The sequence below is a fragment of the Panonychus citri genome, unplaced genomic scaffold (genome assembly GCF_014898815.1).
Source record: "Panonychus citri isolate SS breed McGregor unplaced genomic scaffold, ASM1489881v1 Contig00134, whole genome shotgun sequence".
Taxonomy (NCBI): Eukaryota; Metazoa; Arthropoda; class Arachnida; order Trombidiformes; family Tetranychidae; genus Panonychus; species Panonychus citri.
In genome coordinates, this window is record NW_026515539.1 from 3,292,676 (window position 1) to 3,311,582 (window position 18,907).

The 18,907-nt window shown below is 32.8% G+C and overlaps 6 protein-coding genes and 1 long non-coding RNA gene across 7 annotated transcripts; 2 read left to right on the forward strand and 5 right to left on the reverse strand.

Moving 5' to 3' along the window:
- The first annotated feature begins 3 nt into the window (after window positions 1–3).
- LOC128391007 (GTPase-activating protein and VPS9 domain-containing protein 1-like) lies at window positions 4–3,428 on the forward strand. Its single transcript, XM_053350832.1, is given in 3 exon segments — window positions 4–2,222; window positions 2,302–2,371; window positions 2,374–3,428. Coding segments are annotated over 3 exon segments (3,081 nt in total). The 5' UTR covers window positions 4–83; the 3' UTR covers window positions 3,246–3,428.
- LOC128391011 (thioredoxin reductase 1, cytoplasmic-like) lies at window positions 3,381–6,180 on the reverse strand. Its single transcript, XM_053350835.1, has 7 exons — window positions 5,811–6,180; window positions 5,447–5,719; window positions 5,132–5,345; window positions 4,924–5,069; window positions 4,004–4,867; window positions 3,793–3,927; window positions 3,381–3,712 (listed from the first exon to the last, which is right to left on the reverse strand). Exons 1-7 carry the CDS (start codon window positions 6,096–6,098, stop codon window positions 3,650–3,652), a joined length of 1,983 nt encoding a protein of 660 aa, XP_053206810.1. The 5' UTR covers window positions 6,099–6,180; the 3' UTR covers window positions 3,381–3,649.
- Window positions 6,181–6,622: 442 nt separating this feature from the next.
- LOC128391013 (protein disulfide-isomerase A3-like) lies at window positions 6,623–8,408 on the reverse strand. The gene has a single exon (XM_053350837.1). The coding sequence runs from the start codon at window positions 8,270–8,272 to the stop codon at window positions 6,755–6,757; it is 1,518 nt and encodes a 505-aa protein (XP_053206812.1). The 5' UTR covers window positions 8,273–8,408; the 3' UTR covers window positions 6,623–6,754.
- Window positions 8,409–8,472: 64 nt separating this feature from the next.
- Window positions 8,473–9,628, reverse strand: LOC128391017 (protein DGCR6-like). The gene is made up of 3 exons (XM_053350841.1): window positions 9,186–9,628; window positions 8,934–9,094; window positions 8,473–8,833 (listed from the first exon to the last, which is right to left on the reverse strand). Exons 1-3 carry the CDS (start codon window positions 9,326–9,328, stop codon window positions 8,538–8,540), a joined length of 600 nt encoding a protein of 199 aa, XP_053206816.1. The 5' UTR covers window positions 9,329–9,628; the 3' UTR covers window positions 8,473–8,537.
- A 182-nt stretch (window positions 9,629–9,810) lies between these two features.
- LOC128391014 (saccharopine dehydrogenase-like oxidoreductase) lies at window positions 9,811–11,919 on the reverse strand. Its single transcript, XM_053350838.1, has 5 exons — window positions 11,765–11,919; window positions 11,560–11,615; window positions 11,129–11,477; window positions 10,410–11,034; window positions 9,811–10,332 (listed from the first exon to the last, which is right to left on the reverse strand). Exons 3-5 carry the CDS (start codon window positions 11,454–11,456, stop codon window positions 10,002–10,004), a joined length of 1,284 nt encoding a protein of 427 aa, XP_053206813.1. The 5' UTR covers window positions 11,457–11,477; window positions 11,560–11,615; window positions 11,765–11,919; the 3' UTR covers window positions 9,811–10,001.
- Window positions 11,920–11,944: 25 nt separating this feature from the next.
- Window positions 11,945–12,846, reverse strand: LOC128391025 (uncharacterized). Its single transcript, XR_008325727.1, has 3 exons — window positions 12,571–12,846; window positions 12,366–12,421; window positions 11,945–12,283 (listed from the first exon to the last, which is right to left on the reverse strand). It is a non-coding gene; the product is annotated as an uncharacterized LOC128391025 (long non-coding RNA).
- Window positions 12,847–13,164: 318 nt separating this feature from the next.
- LOC128391229 (BTB/POZ domain-containing protein 6-B-like) lies at window positions 13,165–18,356 on the forward strand. The gene is made up of 2 exons (XM_053351079.1): window positions 13,165–14,410; window positions 17,132–18,356. Exons 1-2 carry the CDS (start codon window positions 13,406–13,408, stop codon window positions 17,882–17,884), a joined length of 1,758 nt encoding a protein of 585 aa, XP_053207054.1. The 5' UTR covers window positions 13,165–13,405; the 3' UTR covers window positions 17,885–18,356.
- Window positions 18,357–18,907: the final 551 nt, after the last annotated feature.

The following is an 18,907-nucleotide window of genomic DNA, read 5'->3' on the forward strand; positions in this document are numbered from 1 at the left end:
ACTCTGATGGATTAAAAGTCCATCATAACCAAAACAAACATCTCATTGACCTGTTAACATTAAATAGTTGATTTGATACGGAAATGGATGATAAATTAGTGATCGAAAAGGAATCAATTATTGAATTAGCTCGTCACCTGCGTAAAGAATATTTGTTCATCTGTTGTGAAAAGAAATACATCTCAGAATGTAATGAGAAAGTGATCCAAAGGAGTCAATCCATGTTCCATTCATCATGGATCAACAGTAAACAGAAATTGAATCTTGAAAAATTGGCCTCACGAAAGGTTTCCCAAAATCCTGGTGACTTTTGTCTACAAGCAACTGCTTTGGATAATGTTTGTTTCATTGAATCTTATAAGAAATTATCCTCATCTCATGTACATTTTGCTGATTTAATTTATCACCTTAGAAAGGATTCAAAGTTGGTCGCTTCAATTTTACTTGAAGCTGAGAAAGTCTGTTTACCTGATATATCTTCAATTATTCCGATTATCCTCTCATCTCTTTATTGTGACTGTTTACTTCCTGAAGATAGAAGTTTAGTTCTTTCCCTACTTCAACAATTAATTTACAAAAAGATCGCCATCGATGAGAATCCAAGGCGATTACTTCAACATGGATCCTGTGCCTTTAGTCAGGTTTACAAAATTTTCTCCGCCACACTTAGAGGAGCTAAATTATTTCTAATTGCTGCTCTTCGTGAACCAGTTATGTCTCTATTAATGGAAGATGATCAATTTCTCGATATTGATCCAGAAAGAGCTCTTACCCGATTTACCCGAGAAGAGAAGTTTCAACAATTTGGTAAAGAAAATACTGAAGAATATAATCTCAACCTTGAGAAACATCGTCAATCTACTATCAATAAATTAGTAAATTTGGCCACTAAATTCATTGATGGAATAAGTAACAACATTTTCGGTTTCCCTGATAGCCTTAGCTGGTTAATTAGACACCTTTATATCGCCCTAATTGACCGTAAATCAGATCCAATTGATGGTAAAGAGGTTGGTGGTATTTGCTCTGATCTGATATTCTCTCACTTCATTTGCCACGCCATTGTTGATCCTGAATTATATGGTATTGTGGATACTCACATAAATCATGTTGCTCGTTTTAATCTTATGCAAATTGCTCAGATAATTCAAATCTTGGGAATCAATAGATGGGAAAACGTTGAACATAAATACAAAGATGTTTACTCCCGTTTTCCACCTAATTGTGTTACCTCAATTCTTGATTTAATCATAAAGGATGGTTTTCATCATCAATCTCCAATTTTAAACGACAAACCAACTGATGTCCTACGTACATGTGCCTTAATTACCGAACAAGATTTATACCAATTGATGGACTTTCTTCACCAGGTCAACAGTTCGTGTAACGATCATGAAACCAAAAGTGTTTTAACAAGTTTACTCTCGAAAATTCCTGAATCAGTTCTCACTAAACTCTCAGCATCAGCAATGGAATCATCGTCAACCACAAACACACCAATCAAAGGAGATGGAATTGGAAACAATGAAGAATCTCCTGTCAATACTAATATAAACAGTACTCGATTAAAGAAAAGTATTCTCAATCGTGTTTCTCGTCGTCGACCCGAATCAGAATTTCCTCCTGACAATGTTGACGGAATCTCTGTAAACTCTAAAAGTCAATCCGATTTCACCAAAATTGAAGTACTCGTCTTAAATTTTGCTTATACTCAAGACTCTCACAATCAAGGGCTATTAAGTGAAGATAAAGTATTAAACTCATCGCGACGTAAAAACAGGAAAAGCAAATCGACACCAGAAACTGGATCAATATCATCGTCGTCATATGATCTAGATGGAGATACAAGAAATGATACTGATATTTTTTCAGATTTGGTTTCAAATGATAATGATCAAGATTTACTCAGTTTAACAATTGATCGTTTATCATCACTAACAACACACCAATTATCCGATGATGAACCAGATTCCAGTGTATCTCAACATCAATCAAGTCTATTAATTGATTTTGATGAACCTTCAGGCAATAAATCAAATCACACCTCCAGTTTAATCAATTCAAATGATGAATCTGAAAGCTTTGAAAACACCAAAAAGGTTTTGAGACATGTATTATCATGTGGTGATCATGATCAAACTTTACCACATGAATTAATCATCAGAACTTCATCCACTTCATCAGGAGCAAATCTTCATACTGATCTTGTCAGATTTTTAATGGTAAAGTTAAATGATTATATTTTCTAAATCAAATTCTAATCATTTGTTTTTTTACACCTTCTCTTTTTTTTCGCTGTAGAGTTTACTTGCGGAGGCTGATTATATGAACAACTCGAATAATAAAGTGGCCTTACAAGAAGCTATTCGTCGATCAAATCTTACGATGAGAATAATTGTCAAAAACTATTGAGATCAATTAGAGAGGATTATCAACGAAGATCACCTTACATCGCTTATCTAATTCGTTGTCGTCAAAGTCTATTATCGACAATTGCTCAATTTGACAATATTCTAGCTCATCTAAGGCAGGATAAGAAAAACATCAATCACAATTTGGTCAATTTGTGTGTCCGTTATTATTTGGAATCGAAAGAAGCTTCACTCAAAGAATTTATTGAACAATTTAAAGGAACCAATGTTTCCGATGAAAAGGCTCAATTGGTTGAAGAATTTTTATTCAGTCTATTCAAAGGAATGGAAACTGATTCAGTTTGGCAAATTGCTTCTGAAGAGCAAGTTGAACACGGAAAGAAATTAATCGAACGACATGTTACAAGTCAAATCTACATCTATGCTTTATATCCAAATGGCGATGGTGATGTGCTTCGTGATCAAATACTTCAACAGCATATTGACAATCTATCGAAAGTCATCACTCCCGAACATAATGATCTCCGTATACCAAATATATATCACTCTGAGTGCCCTTGGCCCGCGGCTCAGCAGCAAATAATTATACTGAATGCGTACAAAACACCAAGAGAAAAGGTTGATTGTGTAATTAAATGTTGTAAGATAATCATGAGTTTATTGAAACTCGCCAATGAAAAGTCAATACCAACAGCCGATGATTTAATTCCCGTTTTGGTTTACATCCTCATCAAAGCAAATCCATCATCACTTTTATCAAATGTACAGTATGTTGAATGTTTTTACGAGAAACAATTAAAAGGTGAACCGGCCTATTGGTGGACACAATTTTCATCGGCTGTTGGTTTCGTTAAAACTATGGATTATGCTTAATATACAAATTGATTTACATCTTTTTTTTTGATCTTGATTTAATCTTCTTTTTTTTATTTGTTGGTTATAATTATCTTTTATCAAATATTTACAATTTAACAATATATATTTAATATTGAATTGATTATTTATCTATTTTTTTGTAATCTATCCAAATAAAGTTTTATTTTTACTTAGACAAAATCTTGAGTTGTGTTTACATTTTTTGCCAACAATTTAAGCATCAAATCAAAGCACTTCTTTAAAAGCTTTATACTTTGATCATCATAGTAATCAAATTAAATTGTAACAAAAACAATACACAACCATCCTCTCCAATTTGGGCGTAACAGATATTGATTAACATGATTAGTTAATTGTAATCGTGTAAAGTTAAGCCCAAATATTGGAGAGGATCTTTAACCTCAGCAATCCGATGCATCGGCCGAGGCTCCACTACTTTTAGTTATTGACATTGTGGTGAAGATCTGGAACAGAAAATAGGAGACACAGCAATTAATTTAATTGTTTTATTGTTCAACAAGTGATTGATGTTTAGATTACTCACTTCAGCACAGGTTGGATGAATTCCGATCATAGCATCAAATTCATCTTTGGTACAACCTCGTTTCAAGCACAAAGCTGCCAATTGCATCACTTCACCAGCGTTTGGACCGACATAGTGGATACCAAGTACTCGCGACTGAAAATGTAGATGCAAATGTTAATTGTTATCAATGAATTTACGTTATTAGAATGAAGCACAATTGGTGACTTACATTTTCCTTGGTTGCACAAATTAATTTTGCGAAACATTTGTTTGTGGGTCGATGTGGTAAACTCCATTCGAGAGGAGTAAAGTTCTGAACATAAATCTCGATGTTTTTAGCTCCATACTTTTCGAGTGCTTCCTCCTCTGTGAAACCACAACTGCTGTACTCAATTGAGGTAAATACTGTGGTTGGAATGAAATTATAATCAGTTTTGATGGTACTAGAAGCGTAGAAACGACGAGCGAGTAAAAGTCCTGCTTCGATTGCTAAAGGTGCTAATTCAAATTTAATATCGGTACAATCTCCAACCGCATAGACACTTGGTACATTCGACCGTTCATCTTTGATTAATATTTTTCCACTTTTATCCAATTCAAGGCCAATTTTATCAACTCTCATTTTATCAAGACGAGTTGATCTTCCGATAGCAAAAACAACAGTATTGTATTCACCAACTACGATTTTACCCTCATTCGTTTTACCAGTAACACGTAAAACTCCAGGTTCTCCGGGTTTTAACTGTTCGATAGATGTTGGAACACAGTCACGAAGAAAATGAATACCCTCATGTTGCATCATTTCTCCAACGCGGTTAGCACATTCTTGATCGAATCCTCTAAGTAGAATAGATCTAATCATAACTGTTGTATCGAAACCAAAGCCTTGAAGGAATGATGCACATTCTAAGGCTACATAAGAAGCACCGACGACGAGTGTTTTACCGGGTGGATAAGGCATACTGAACAGATCGTCACTGGTAATACCAAATTCAACTGCACCAGGAATTTTGGGATAATTTGGACGAGTACCGGCAGCAATTAGAATTTTATCTGCTGTGATGAGTCTTTCATGTTTCTTAGAGTCAATCAACTAAATAGAATTTACAATTAGACGATGACCAACTTTTAGAATAAGTTTAGTCTTACCTTAATTGTGTGAGGATCTTCGAACATACCGAAAGCGTTGATATTTTCGACATTTCTTTTCCGTAAAGTGACCTTGTAGTTGAAGTTTAAGCTCTTAATGTGAGCTTGAATGTTTCCAGTTAGCTTTTTCCAATCCAGATGAACATCTGAAAATCAAGAGAAATTAATCAATCTAATTATCTACAATTTGGTAATACTCTCTATTTACTTTTATTTATATCCAAAGAGCTGTTATTATTAGTGACCCAACCGAACGAGTTTGAATCTTTAATCGACTGTCCAATGAGCGCTGCTGTGTGGAGTAACTTTTTCGGTATACAACCAACATTGACACAGGTTCCACCGATTCCCCAAGTTGTCCCTCGCGGTGATGGGTCGACGAAATTGAGGAGAGCGACTTTTCTTCCCAGACGACCAGCTTCCTATTAGATCGAACCAACAAAATAAAAGATTCTAATTAGAGATCATAGTTGATTTGCTGATACAAATGGGTAAACACCAGCTTTGTGATTAATTGCTTTACCTTTGCACAAGCTAATCCACCAGATCCACCCCCTATCACAACAAGATCGTAATCACGAACTCGAGGTTTTAATATTAAACTTAAATTACCAGTAGATGCGGCTTTCATTAGATCATCACAACCTCCGATAAAATTTTGTTGGACAAAAATTTGTGGAACAGTTTTCTTGCCTGTCCTAGCGAGAAGACCCTCTTGCCATTGAGCACCATCTTCCCGAAGGTCAAGCTCAATACCAGCCCAAGGTACTTTAATAGAATCAAACAAATCTTTAGCCTAAAGAAGCAAAAAATAGAATAATAAATTAATCAGATGATACAAATAGAAACGAAAAAACAAATTTATTAAAACAGAAAACATTACAAACCTTTTTACAAAATGGACACCACGACTTTGAGAAGATCATTACTCTATTTTTTACAATAAGATTTTCGATTTCACCTTGAATATCCATCCCACTTTTATGATCAACAGGAGCCATTGTTGATGAAAATCTATAATTAGAGCTACAAAATTTAGAATCAACCGGACAATGAAAAAGAGGATTATTTTTCCTACAAATAGAATTAACGTTTAAAATAGAAAATGTTCTACATGTTAACTGAGCAAGAAGAGTAGTAAACAATGGAAATTTAATTTTCATAAACTGTCTCATTAAATAAAAAAATAAACATTAATATCATGATAATTAATAATCACCAAACGATAATAAAAACAAAACCTCGGCAACAATTAACATCACATGTTCAATATTTACGAAATCGAACACAAAACAAACCAACAGATGGCAGCACTTTAAACTCTTTGCGGTTAATTCAATTTTCTAAATACAATTTTCTCAATTACTTTTACTTTTTATCAATCACATTTGAGATAAAATAATAATGGTGATTAACTAATGATGACACTTAACTTTTAATTGATTCCGTCAATGAGATAGAGAAAATCATTCAGACTGTAAGATTTGCGACATCGACTGAGAAATAGATTGTTGATCCTTTGGAAACAAAGAACCAGTCAAACTGGATTCTCAGTTAGATCAATGTCCTTTTCTTGTAAACTGCCACATCTTAATTTTGAGGTGGATTAATTTTCCAATTGTAACAATTAACATTGAGAAGGATAATTGATGCGAAAAGGTTGACAACGTTGAAGAATTACAATGAAATGAAACGTTGATTTAGTTTAACTAAACATGTGTGTTAGTCTTTATTTGGTATAACAAAAATTATTCAAATGTTTCATTTATTTATTTTTTTTAGATTTAATTGTTGGTTAATTTTTTGTTTAATTCTCAGTCTAAAATGAAGATTAAAGCTCTTCTTTGCGTTTCTTGCCGTCTCGGGTGTAAGTTTTGAGCTCTTCGGTTGAATGCTTGGCAATGTATTCGATGAAATCGTTTACTTCTCGACCGCCATTGTACTTAACTGGTGATTTGGTTCCACTTGGGTACCAATAGATTGTTGGGAATCCATGAACTTCAAATGTTGATGGAACATCATTAGCGGTAGCATCCATTTTGACAATCTCAACGCTTGTCTCTTCGGCTAAGGCTTTACCGAGATCTTCGTAAGTAGGGGCAAGCTTTTTACAATGTCCACACCATGGGGCATAAAATTCAACAAGAACATCTTTCTTGCTGTTTGTTACTAATTCATCAAAGTTTTTACCAACGGCAACTTTAACTGGACCATTATTGTCTTCGGGAATCTCTTCAGATTTAAGGTGGGGTTCAAGTTTACCGGCAACGAAATCTTTGACAAAGGCTTCCAAATTTTCTATTGAGAATTTCTCTTTTTGAACAAATTTCTTACCCTCAGCATCTCGAGCAGCAACAACAGGAACAGCATCACGACCTGATCGATCTTGTTCCAAACCAAATTCTTCCATTTCTCCAGCAAATTGATTTGAATTAGCGACGGCAAATTTAACTTTGGGATAATTTTGAGCAACCTTAAGGACTCGGTTTCTCCAATAATTAGTACCTTTAGGGTTCTTGACATAGTCGACGTCATAGTAGACAACCACAAGAGGAGGTTTGAAATCTTGCATATTAGATTGAGTTCGGTGACCGACTAAACCATGATAGTTGGTGTTAACCCAATCTTCAAGAGAGCCACTCTCATCCCACACAACAGCAGAGTCTTCAAATTTGTTAGCAAGAGCTGAAGGTCGGACAAGGACTACAACTGGGGCTGAAACTTTAGATTTGGATAAAACGGAAAGAGCAGCAACATCATCGGAAGCTGAACTAGAATAGATATGAGCAAAATTGACTGATTCTCTCAATTTGTCAGCAGTCTTATGGAATTTAGTAGCAAGTGAATCAGATTCACCCTTGAAAATACCGACAATGGTCACTTCTTTGGCAGCCTTCAACTTATCGTTCAAGGTGGCAAAAGAAGTGTAAGATTTTGAAGCAGGTCCAACCTGACTTCTCATATATTTGACAATACCATCAGCTTCTCGTGGTCCATTATACTCGGAAGCAAATTCACCAGCCTTGAAAATTTTAAGAGTTGGATAACCAGAAACACCATGAGTTGAACAAATTTCCTTACCATTGTCTGTGGTACAATCAACCTTAGCCAAAGGAACGGCTGGATCGTTAGCAAGTAAAGCAGTGGCAGCTTTAGCATACTCTGGAGCCAATCGTTTACAATGACCACACCAAGGAGCAAAAAATTCAACCAAGACAGTATCATATTTAGCTAATTCCGACTTGAATCCATCCAAATCATTGTTAGATAAATCTAATACATCATCATCACCGGCGGTCACATAATTTGATAAGACAATGACACAAAATAAAGTCCACCTCCAGAACATGTTTAATCTCAATCTAGGGAACAATCACTAAACAAAGGTAAATCAATAAACCTACAAATAAATACTAAATTAATTGAATTTAACTAATCAAGACACGATTGTCAAATTAATGTGAGTCTACAAAGTAAATACACTAATACACGTCAGTGTTACTAGAAAAAGATGATCTTTTATTCCGAATTCGAATGTGCTGCCATCTGGTGAGGGTAGAGAAAAAAATTCTCTGTGCAATTTATTATTTTTTATTCAATTCTTTTTGTTTTATTTAATACTTTTGAACATCGTCATGAAGACTTAGAATAAATTGTAGAAAATACATTTGTAATTTAATCTCATTTGGTTTATTAGTTACATGAAATCCTGGAACTCCTGCTCTTTCTAGAGTAACTTGTTGATCGGAGACAATTTGATCCAATTCCATGATAAGTTCCATATCAAATTTTCTCATTTCTTCACACATTTGAACTTCGAAAGCATCTTCAGCATCACGAACTTGGTCCATGGTCATGGTTCCAGCAGCGATATGTTCCTTGTGACTTTTATGTAGAGATAGTTTTCTAGCTACAAGGGAGGAATAAGCAAAAGAATGTAATATGATAATTTCAATTTACGATTCGTTCAAATCTCATAATTTTGGTAATCCATTGATCTATGGACTTACCTTTAAGTCCTTCTAATGTTTTCATGCGTTTTTCGAATAAATTTTTCTCAGTTAATTGTTGAATATCTCGGAGCCCGTTAACTATTTGGAAAATGGTATCATCGAGAAGACAATTAGCCAAACTTGAGAGCAGCTCATGAGGAATTCTCTGTTGATATTCCCTAGAATAAGTAAAAAAACAGAGAGAGAAATAAACTGGTTAACTAATTATTTAAATTGAGCATTTGAGATCATAATCAATTGTTCAATTACATTGGTATTTCACTGGACATGGTCTGTAATTCATTCAACAATCGGTAGTGTTTCTGTTGTAGTTCCCGTTTTGTAAAATCAACATCAATATTATCTTCCCCATTAAAGCCCATGTCGGTGTTATAACTGCTGATATTGGCCATGGAGAAAGTGATGTATCAATCAAACATCAAATCGCAATTGGACAATGGTTAATGTAATTGAGAGAAACAAGAAAAACACAATTTAATGAAACAAACAGCTGATCACAAGAAAATGATTTAAAAGCTAAAGCTCAGATTAACGATTGACATTTGATCGCTGTAATTACACTCAGAGAACTTAACACCACTAAGTTAATTGACTAATTAGAGAATTAAAAAATTAATTGTTAACAAATAAGAAGAGAGTCAAATTAAAAAAAGAAAAAAAAAGAAAATTAAACTGTCATTTAAAAAAGAACAACAAATGAATGGAGCAGAATCATAACAAGAGAATTTTTTTCTTTGTCTTCATCATTTTCTTCTCGAACGAATTTCAAACGATTGACACTTCGACAAAACTTCTTTTCTCTCTTCTCCATCCATTCAATGGAATTTTCTGAGCACCATGTTTTTCTCGAGAAATTCAATTAGTATATGACAGATTTCGTGTTCACAAAGTGATGAAATTTATTATTCCATTGATTAAATTAACTTTATTTCCAGAGGTAATATCACAGTTACCTGGTGAACAATTTAATGCTTCATTAAATTTAGTTGAGATGGAAAAATATTAAATGCTTTTCACGAACAATCATCAACCCATATGGATAAAAATTGGAAAAATAATTTGGATTTATGAAACTGATATAACATCAAATTTGATTCTGTTTACACTTAACCGATCGACAATCGAGGTTTTCGCAAAGGCAACACCGGGAGTCAATACACCGCCACTTCCAGGTAATTTATCGCGTTCTTCCAGTAAAGTAACACCGGCACAAAGAGCTGAAATGGCCGCCGTTGGATAACCTGGATTAGGTCCAGTGATTCGAGTGATAATTTTACCATCGGGAGGTATTGTTGGTTGTTCCAAGGGATCAGCGAGTCTCTCTTTCCATCCTCTGCCCTTGATGATGATTTCAAATGAAGAATTGAGTACTTGGTCTCTGGATGGACCTCCACGACTAAATTATAACAATAATAATAGAAGAAAAAGTTTAGAAAAATGGACTAAATCAACAATCAAAAATATAGTTTTTACCAAAATAGTCCCCAAGTGAAAAAACTTGGATAGTCATGTAATAATTTACGACCGAATTGAAATGGAACCATAATCATAAACAACGCTACCGAGATTAAGGCCTGGAAAATTGCCTTCATCGGCATGTATGTATAAGCCTCCATTTGAACGGGTCTCGAATTGAAGAAATTATAAGAATGCAACTGAGATCGTTTAACTACTGATCGATCAGAGCCCAAAAAGGGAATGTATAGTTTACTATTTTCATCTCGGTATAAAACTCGTCTCGCAATCGGATATCGAGATTTAAATTGTTGAATGTCCCCAAAAACTTGTGGGAAAAGTTTACGTCTAAGTGGCCTCAATTCATGGGAATGGTGGAAACCTTCAATTATACAATCCCATGTAGCTGAATTTGCTTTCAATCCTTTTTTAAAGCTTCCGGACAAAAAGGTTTCAACAGAGTCAAGAGTTCCTGGAAATTTTGATTTAGTAAATTCAACACCAACATCACAAGGTAAACTATCAAATCCACAGGATGGAAGGATATAAAGATTTCGTTCACGAGCAATATCATAATATCGCATCTGAATTTCCTCCAGAAATTGGGGTTCACCAGAGAAATCAATGTAATCAGTTCGACTTTCTATAAGAAATCACAACACAGAAAAACAATTAACCAAAAATAAATTTACATTCTCTCATAGCAAATGTTAGATAATAGTAAATGAAACACTTACCAATACATGCTTTCACTACCGGCTCTCCGAAGCTCCGATAAGGTCCAACACAGCTGATTAAAATTTTAGCCTTTTTAGCCATCCTGACAAGAGAATCGTAATCATTTGTATCGGCATTGATTATCTCGACAGAGGATATATCATAATCCCTGATACCAGCATAATCAAGCGATGTGGCCAAACACTCACGAAGTTTAACTTCATTTCGACCAGCGACTGCCCAAGTAAATTTAGGTCCATGTTTAGCCAAATAACGAAATATCTCTTCGACCACATAGATTCCAGTATAACCAGAGGAACCAAATATAACTAAACTGAATTTGTCCATGATAATAAATCCAATCGATTCCTAAAGAGATAAAATTGAAAATAAACAAGACTCAAAACACTTTATAGAAAAGCATTTGGTATCAATCATCTTTAATACTTACAGTTGTCACCTAATCTTTACTAAATATCACCAGGAAAAGATTAATGATATTTACACCTAATGATAGAGATGTTGATTAGTTATTATTGATACAATTGAGTAAAGTGAGAAAATAATTCAATCCAAACAGCTGATCACAAGAAAATTAGAGAAAAAAACAAACAAAGAAACACAATGGATATTAATTGATTCTGATTATTACTTACAATCGATTTAAACACTTGTCGAATTGAAGAAACTATCAAGTAAATTAATAAAAAATGTATTAGTTGATTAAGAAAAAAAAATGAATAAAATTAAAAAACGAAAAGAATAACAAATCAACTGAATGAAAGGAAAAAACAACAAATGAAAAAGAGCAGAATCACAACAAGATAGAAACATGCTTTCACTACCGGCTCTCCGAAGCTCCGATAAGGTCCAACACAGCTGATTAAAATTTTAGCCTTTTTAGCCATCCTGACAAGAGAATCGTAATCATTTGTATCGGCATTGATTATCTCGACAGAGGATATATCATAATCCCTGATACCAGCATAATCAAGCGATGTGGCCAAACACTCACGAAGTTTAACTTCATTTCGACCAGCGACTGCCCAAGTAAATTTAGGTCCATGTTTAGCCAAATAACGAAATATCTCTTCGACCACATAGATTCCAGTATAACCAGAGGAACCAAATATAACTAAACTGAATTTGTCCATGATAATAAATCCAATCGATTCCTAAAGAGATAAAATTGAAAATAAACAAGACTCAAAACACTTTATAGAAAAGCATTTGGTATCAATCATCTTTAATACTTACAGTTGTCACCTAATCTTTACTAAATATCACCAGGAAAAGATTAATGATATTTACACCTAATGATAGAGATGTTGATTAGTTATTATTGATACAATTGAGTAAAGTGAGAAAATAATTCAATCCAAACAGCTGATCACAAGAAAATTAGAGAAAAAAACAAACAAAGAAACACAATGGATATTAATTGATTCTGATTATTACTTACAATCGATTTAAACACTTGTCGAATTGAAGAAACTATCAAGTAAATTAATAAAAAATGTATTAGTTGATTAAGAAAAAAAAATGAATAAAATTAAAAAACGAAAAGAATAACAAATCAACTGAATGAAAGGAAAAAACAACAAATGAAAAAGAGCAGAATCACAACAAGATAGAAGTTTTTTCCTATTTGTCTCTTCCTCATTCCCCTTAGACCAAAGAGTAGATTGATCTTCATTTCTCTTTTCTAATCAGTAATTAGCTAATCTCTGTGAGGAAAAAAAAGATGAGCTTAATTGTTTGATTCGATTGATTGTTTTTCTTTGATAACATTGATTTTGAGCATAGAAATTCAAGTCTCCTTTTCATAGAAAAAAATTAGAATTTTTCAAAAATGAAATTGTAAAATATCCATGAAGTTGATTCCTAAGATTGAATATTTCGAATTCTTTGGACTTTTAAATCGAGGCTCGAATATTTAATTTCGTTATTAATGATCTTAATGTCGAAATAATTAAATTTTATTAATTGAAATTCTTTTCTCTTAGTGGCTCCATCTCTCGATATGAAACAGAATATTCTTTTTTCTCTCTTACCTTTTGTTTATCTCTTTCTTTTCTCATCATTTTGTTTCGTTTATAATTCTTGTTTTGATGATTAAAGCTTCACTCTAATCAAATAGTGTAATACACGATCATGTTCACGTTAAATTTTTGAAAATCCTTGAAAACGAAATCCAATCAGAAATGGTTCATAATAATATTTTTCTTAATCCATTGTTGCTTCAGGTGAGCTAACATTTTCTCTCATTGGAAAATATTATTCAACATAAAACATTAATGTCCAAATTATCAACTGGACATTATCACCATCACCTTTGTCATCATCCTCACCAACAAAAACAACAAAAATCTAATCATCAATTACCATCAGATTTGATTCTATGTAAAAACGAATCGTGTTGTGTTGATACTCAGAGGAAATCGTCAGGTTCAAGTAATACCAATACTAATCATCATCATCAACAAAGTGGATCAATTGGATTAACAGTTGATTGTAATCAAAATCAACACCAATCAATTCATTCTCAACATTTATCATCTTCACAAAGGATCATCATTAACCCTTTATCTCTGTTACCAAGTAATTCTTTCCAACCAATGATCTCCCCTCCAAATAGCCGATCAGTTGAAAGCGTAGGAGATATTCGACCAGATCTGGTAAATTCTTTTCCCTCAGCTCGTTCATCAACTAATCATGGAAATAATAATTCCAATGGAAACTCAAGTGGATCCATGAGTAACAATGGAACCAACAGTAATACGAATGAAGATAATCCCTGTCAAACCTCAAGGAATCCATTTCCAAATGTTTATCCATCATCACTTAATTCAACCTGTGTATCCTCATCATCTCAATCCTCATCTTTAAACACAAATACAACAACAAATAATATCAACACAAGTCACAACAGTTCATTTAAATGCGTTTCTCAGCCTTCCTATTCACCACCACCCTCACCAACAAGTCAACACACCAATTCTATTGGTACCTCTCCAATACCCTTGGCTTCGGGTCCCGAAGTCACCGCAGATCCCAATTGGCAGGCGAACCGAACCAATGTTCGTGAAAGAAACGCAGCCATGTTCAACAATGATCTTATGAGTGATATTACCTTCGTTGTAGGGCCAAGAGGGTCCCAACAAAAGATACCTGCCCATAAGTATGTTCTTGCCACCGGGAGTGCAGTTTTTTTTGCCATGTTCTATGGTGGATTAGCTGAATCTTCAAGTGAAATTGAAATTCCTGATGTGGAACCTGCTGCTTTTTTTGCTCTTCTCAGGTAATTTTCCTTACTTTCTTTTTTCTAAAAGGAAAATCAATTGAACTTGAAATATAACAAAGACGCGAAAATGTGATTAGAATAATTATCCAATTTATTATCCAATTTCTTTTACCTCAAATTAACTTGTTAACGTGATTTTTTAATAGCTTACAAGCTTATCAGCTTTTCCTTTTCCATTCGATTAGCCTGAGGTCATGAAGCTTCAGGTCAAAATGTAAAACGATGATGAAAGAAATGCTCCTTTTTGTTATTATTCTTGATCTCTATTTGCACTTTTACTTTTTACTTTCCTTTCTTTATATTGTTTTGTAAAGGAAAGAAAATTCGATTAATTTCGAAAGAATGAAAATTCCGTGTTTTACCTGGAATAATTTCATTTTAATTTCTTTTTTATTCCTCCATATTCCATCATCATCATGATTCCATTGATTAACAGATAAATTTATCAATATTCTGATGAGAAGAGAAAAACAAATGAAAAGGAAATAATTTGAGAAACGATTGATAGAATTAGAAAAATGATCAACATTTCACAATTAGAAAAGAAAAGAAAACAATTAGTCTTGATTATCTTTTACCTAACCTCGCGACCTTGATTATTTTAACAATTTACTTGATTATCGTTGATGATTTACATCAACTATTAGATTTGCTCGAAAGGCGCGTCTATCTGATTTTCACTTTAAATCCATCACAATTAATATTCAACAATTTAAATCATCTAATCTTTAAACTTGTTCCTTTTTTCATTTCTTTTGTGATTAATTTCAATTGTTTTAAATGTATTTAGTTTAATTCTCACTAATAGTTAATCTGTGTATCCTTATTTTACTATTTGACAAGCTTAACAATCAAGATGAACCGATTTAGAATCATGATTTAAAGTCAATTAGTTTTGTTTACTAACCTTGAATGTAATTAAAAACTTGATTGTTTCACATCTCGTTCTTATTATTTTTGTCTAATTGTTTACAATCAAAATCAACTGAAACGTTATTTGGAATCATTAATACTTCGTTCTTGAGTTGAGTTTTTTATTTTTTTTCTATTATTATTTCAATTAACACGATTATTGTTTTGATTGAAAATTTTGGAAAAACAATATTTGATTTGCTCTTTTAATTGTTAACTGACCATCATATGGATTAACTGATCAATTAGATTTACAAAATTCAATTTCTCTCCAAGTATCATCATAATTTAAACAACAATTTACTGGCCTTGTCTTGATTGAATTCATCTTCAATCAACTAAAGCTCACAGAGAGTAAAAAGATCAATGACTTTCATGGCTGTTGATTGTAGATGATTAAAAACAGAAATTAGTAAATTGTAAAAATAGTAAAAATAGTAAACATAATTTTATAAAATTGATTGTTGACCTTGTCTCTCTCTCATTGAGTGATACTTAATTGTAATCAACACCTCAAATGATTCTCCGAATTCAATTCATTATAAACAATTAACTAACCTTGTAGACCAACTAACCACCAACATACTAATTAACTAACCAGCCTACAATCAAATTAAGCTACCAAAATGAAAAGACTGATCACTAATTTAATTATCAACAGGCAAGGCTACACTTTGAATCAATATTGACAGTGATCAATTCATCCCATATGTTTCATCAATAATTAGTAAATTGCTACAATTGATTGATGCCAATAAGTATCAATAATATTAGATTTCGAGGAAATTTAAACAACAATTTATTAAATTTCTTAAAGTTTCCTCCAATCCAGAGTTTATTTTATTATAGTCAATTTGATTAAATTGTGACCAGGACAATCAATAAAAATTAATAATCTGTAGCAATTAAGTACTGGGATGAGTCAACAATTAACTCTTTTTTTATTGTGGTTTGTTTGATTAAAATCAATTAAATATGAGGTTAATTTCAAAATCTCGGTTACAATTTAGTTAATTAACACCTTTTTAATTGTAAAAAAAATCTTTTCTTCCTCACAATTAATCAATGTTTTCCTTTCTCATTGATTTGATTTTTTTTCAATTCCATCCTTTTAGTTAACCAACAATTAACGATTGAACTTAACTTTAAATGATTAACTTAAGCTTTTCTGACCTGAATTAACGTTGAAGATTTAATTGTGAGCCAGTCAATCAAATTTTTTGTTTACTTTTTCTGATCTAATTGTTGTGATGATCAAGAATAATCAGAAAAAAATTAAAGTCCAATGAAGGTTTTCCTTTGATTGGATTTTTTTTTCATTTAATCAATTTTTTTCTTGCCAATCATTTCTGTCCAGTTAATTGTTTCATTAATTGTCTGATCAACAACCTTGATTCAACCATCAATCAAGTTAATTTTAAAAATATCTTAAACTGATTAAATGTAACACTTTATTTAAAAATGATCTCTGTAACTCTTGCAATGATTAACTGTATTACAATTAAGGTAATTACGATCCAATTTAAGTAAACAATTAATGAACCCACGAAAATATTAATTGTGCATCAAGTTGTGGGAATTAATTCATTTTTTGGTTAGTTAATTAATTGTTCATAACCGTTATACTCGTTGGCTGACACTCCGTTTAGATCATCTTTATATTTCAATTAGTTTTAATTGCTACAGTTAAGGCTTCTGATTTTATTGTTTTTCCATCATTACAACATTGAAATAATTAAGAAAATTTAATCATCATTATGTTGATGAAAATCACGCAATTTAAGATGATTACCATTATAATTGAGAGACTCTCAATGCCAAAGAAGTTTCCATCTTCTATGCAACACTCGATTGGGCTAAAGTTGAATGTTCTCGACGAAACATTGAGCCAACACCCGATAACCAAAGGAAAATTCTGGATAAAGCTATACTTCTCATTCGTATACCAACAATGAGTCTAGAAGAATTCGCCAATGGTCCAGCCCAATCAGGGCTTTTAAGCCTTGAAGAGACGACCGACATTTTCCTCTATTTCACCGCTCGAAATAAACCAATTCTGTCTTTCCCAACCAAGAAGCGTTTAGGATTAAAGGTTCAAATTTGCCATCGATTCCAATCATCAGCCTATCGAAATAATCAGTGGAGATACAGAGGAAGATGTGATTCTATTCAATTTACTGTTGATCGTCGCATTTTCATCGTTGGCTTTGGGCTTTATGGTTCATCTAACGCTGCCGCTGATTATAAGGTCAAAATGGATTTAAAGAGAATGGGCAAAGTTTTGGCTGAAAATAATACAAAATTTTTCTCTGACGGGTCGAGTAACACTTTTCGTGTTTTCTTTCAACATCCTATCCAAGTGGAAGCGGAAACATTTTACACCGCATCAGTTGTTCTGGACGGAAATGAACTGAGTTTCTTTGGACAAGATGGACTCAACGAAGTGACCGTTGATAAAGTAACATTCAACTTCCATGTTTCATCCGACAGCACCAATGGAACCAATGTTCATGGTGGACAAATACCTGAGCTATTATTTTATGGATCGAAAGACAATTAACTGAACACCTTAACTAATCAAATTCTCATCAAATTAAATTAACTGTATCATCGCTGCTAAATGATGAAAATTGAAAAAAAAACAAATTGTCATCATTAGAATGACAATTCTCGTCAAATGCTTATTCCAATTCGTTCAAGTTAATCACTCGTCTCTTAAACAATCAATTTTTTCCCCAATCATTATTAATTTTAATTCTCTGTATAATTATTCTGTGATTTGTTTTCCTTTCTCCCGATTTCCTCTGTTCAAATAAGTCGATAACTTATTCTCAGTGGCAATTATTTTGTAATTACTTTGGTAATCTCTTGATATTTTTTTCTTTCTCTTCTTATTTGATTAACGTTCAATTCATTTTCCCTTTTCATGATTAAATTCAATCACAATGTTAAATATACGATTAAATTGCGACCATTAACTCATATCAATGTGAAAATATATGAGATACAATTGAATAAAAGTGTATCGCAATTATCCGGTGTTAACATTTTCTTAATCTACCAAATCAAAGATCAACAATCAGCTAATTGTTGATAGTTAACAGTTAATTTAGTTTCTCACAAATCTAAAATAACACAATCAACAATCAATTAACGAGAGGAAAATTTAATGAACTTTTCAACCAAAATGATTTCAACAGTTTTGGTTAATAACAGAACTTTAAACTTTCTCGATAATTAATCAATTGCTGATCACTTTTAAATCACAATTAGATACACAACTAATCATCAGAGAGAGAGAGAGAGAGAGAGAGAGAGAGAAGAGAGAGAGAGAGAGAGAGAGAGCTAATGAAGATAAACAATTTATCCACAACAAGTGAGAAAATGAATAAATCAATTGATTGCCTTGAATCTATTTTCGAGGATTTCATTCATTGTAAACATTATGTTAATCTGCTAAATGAACTAATCAGAGGATGGAGATAAAGATGAAGACAAATTAGATCATCTTTTTATCTTCCAATCGCCATCTTAACACTCACATTGCTGATTCGACGAGTGAGAGAGTCGGTGCAATTGAACA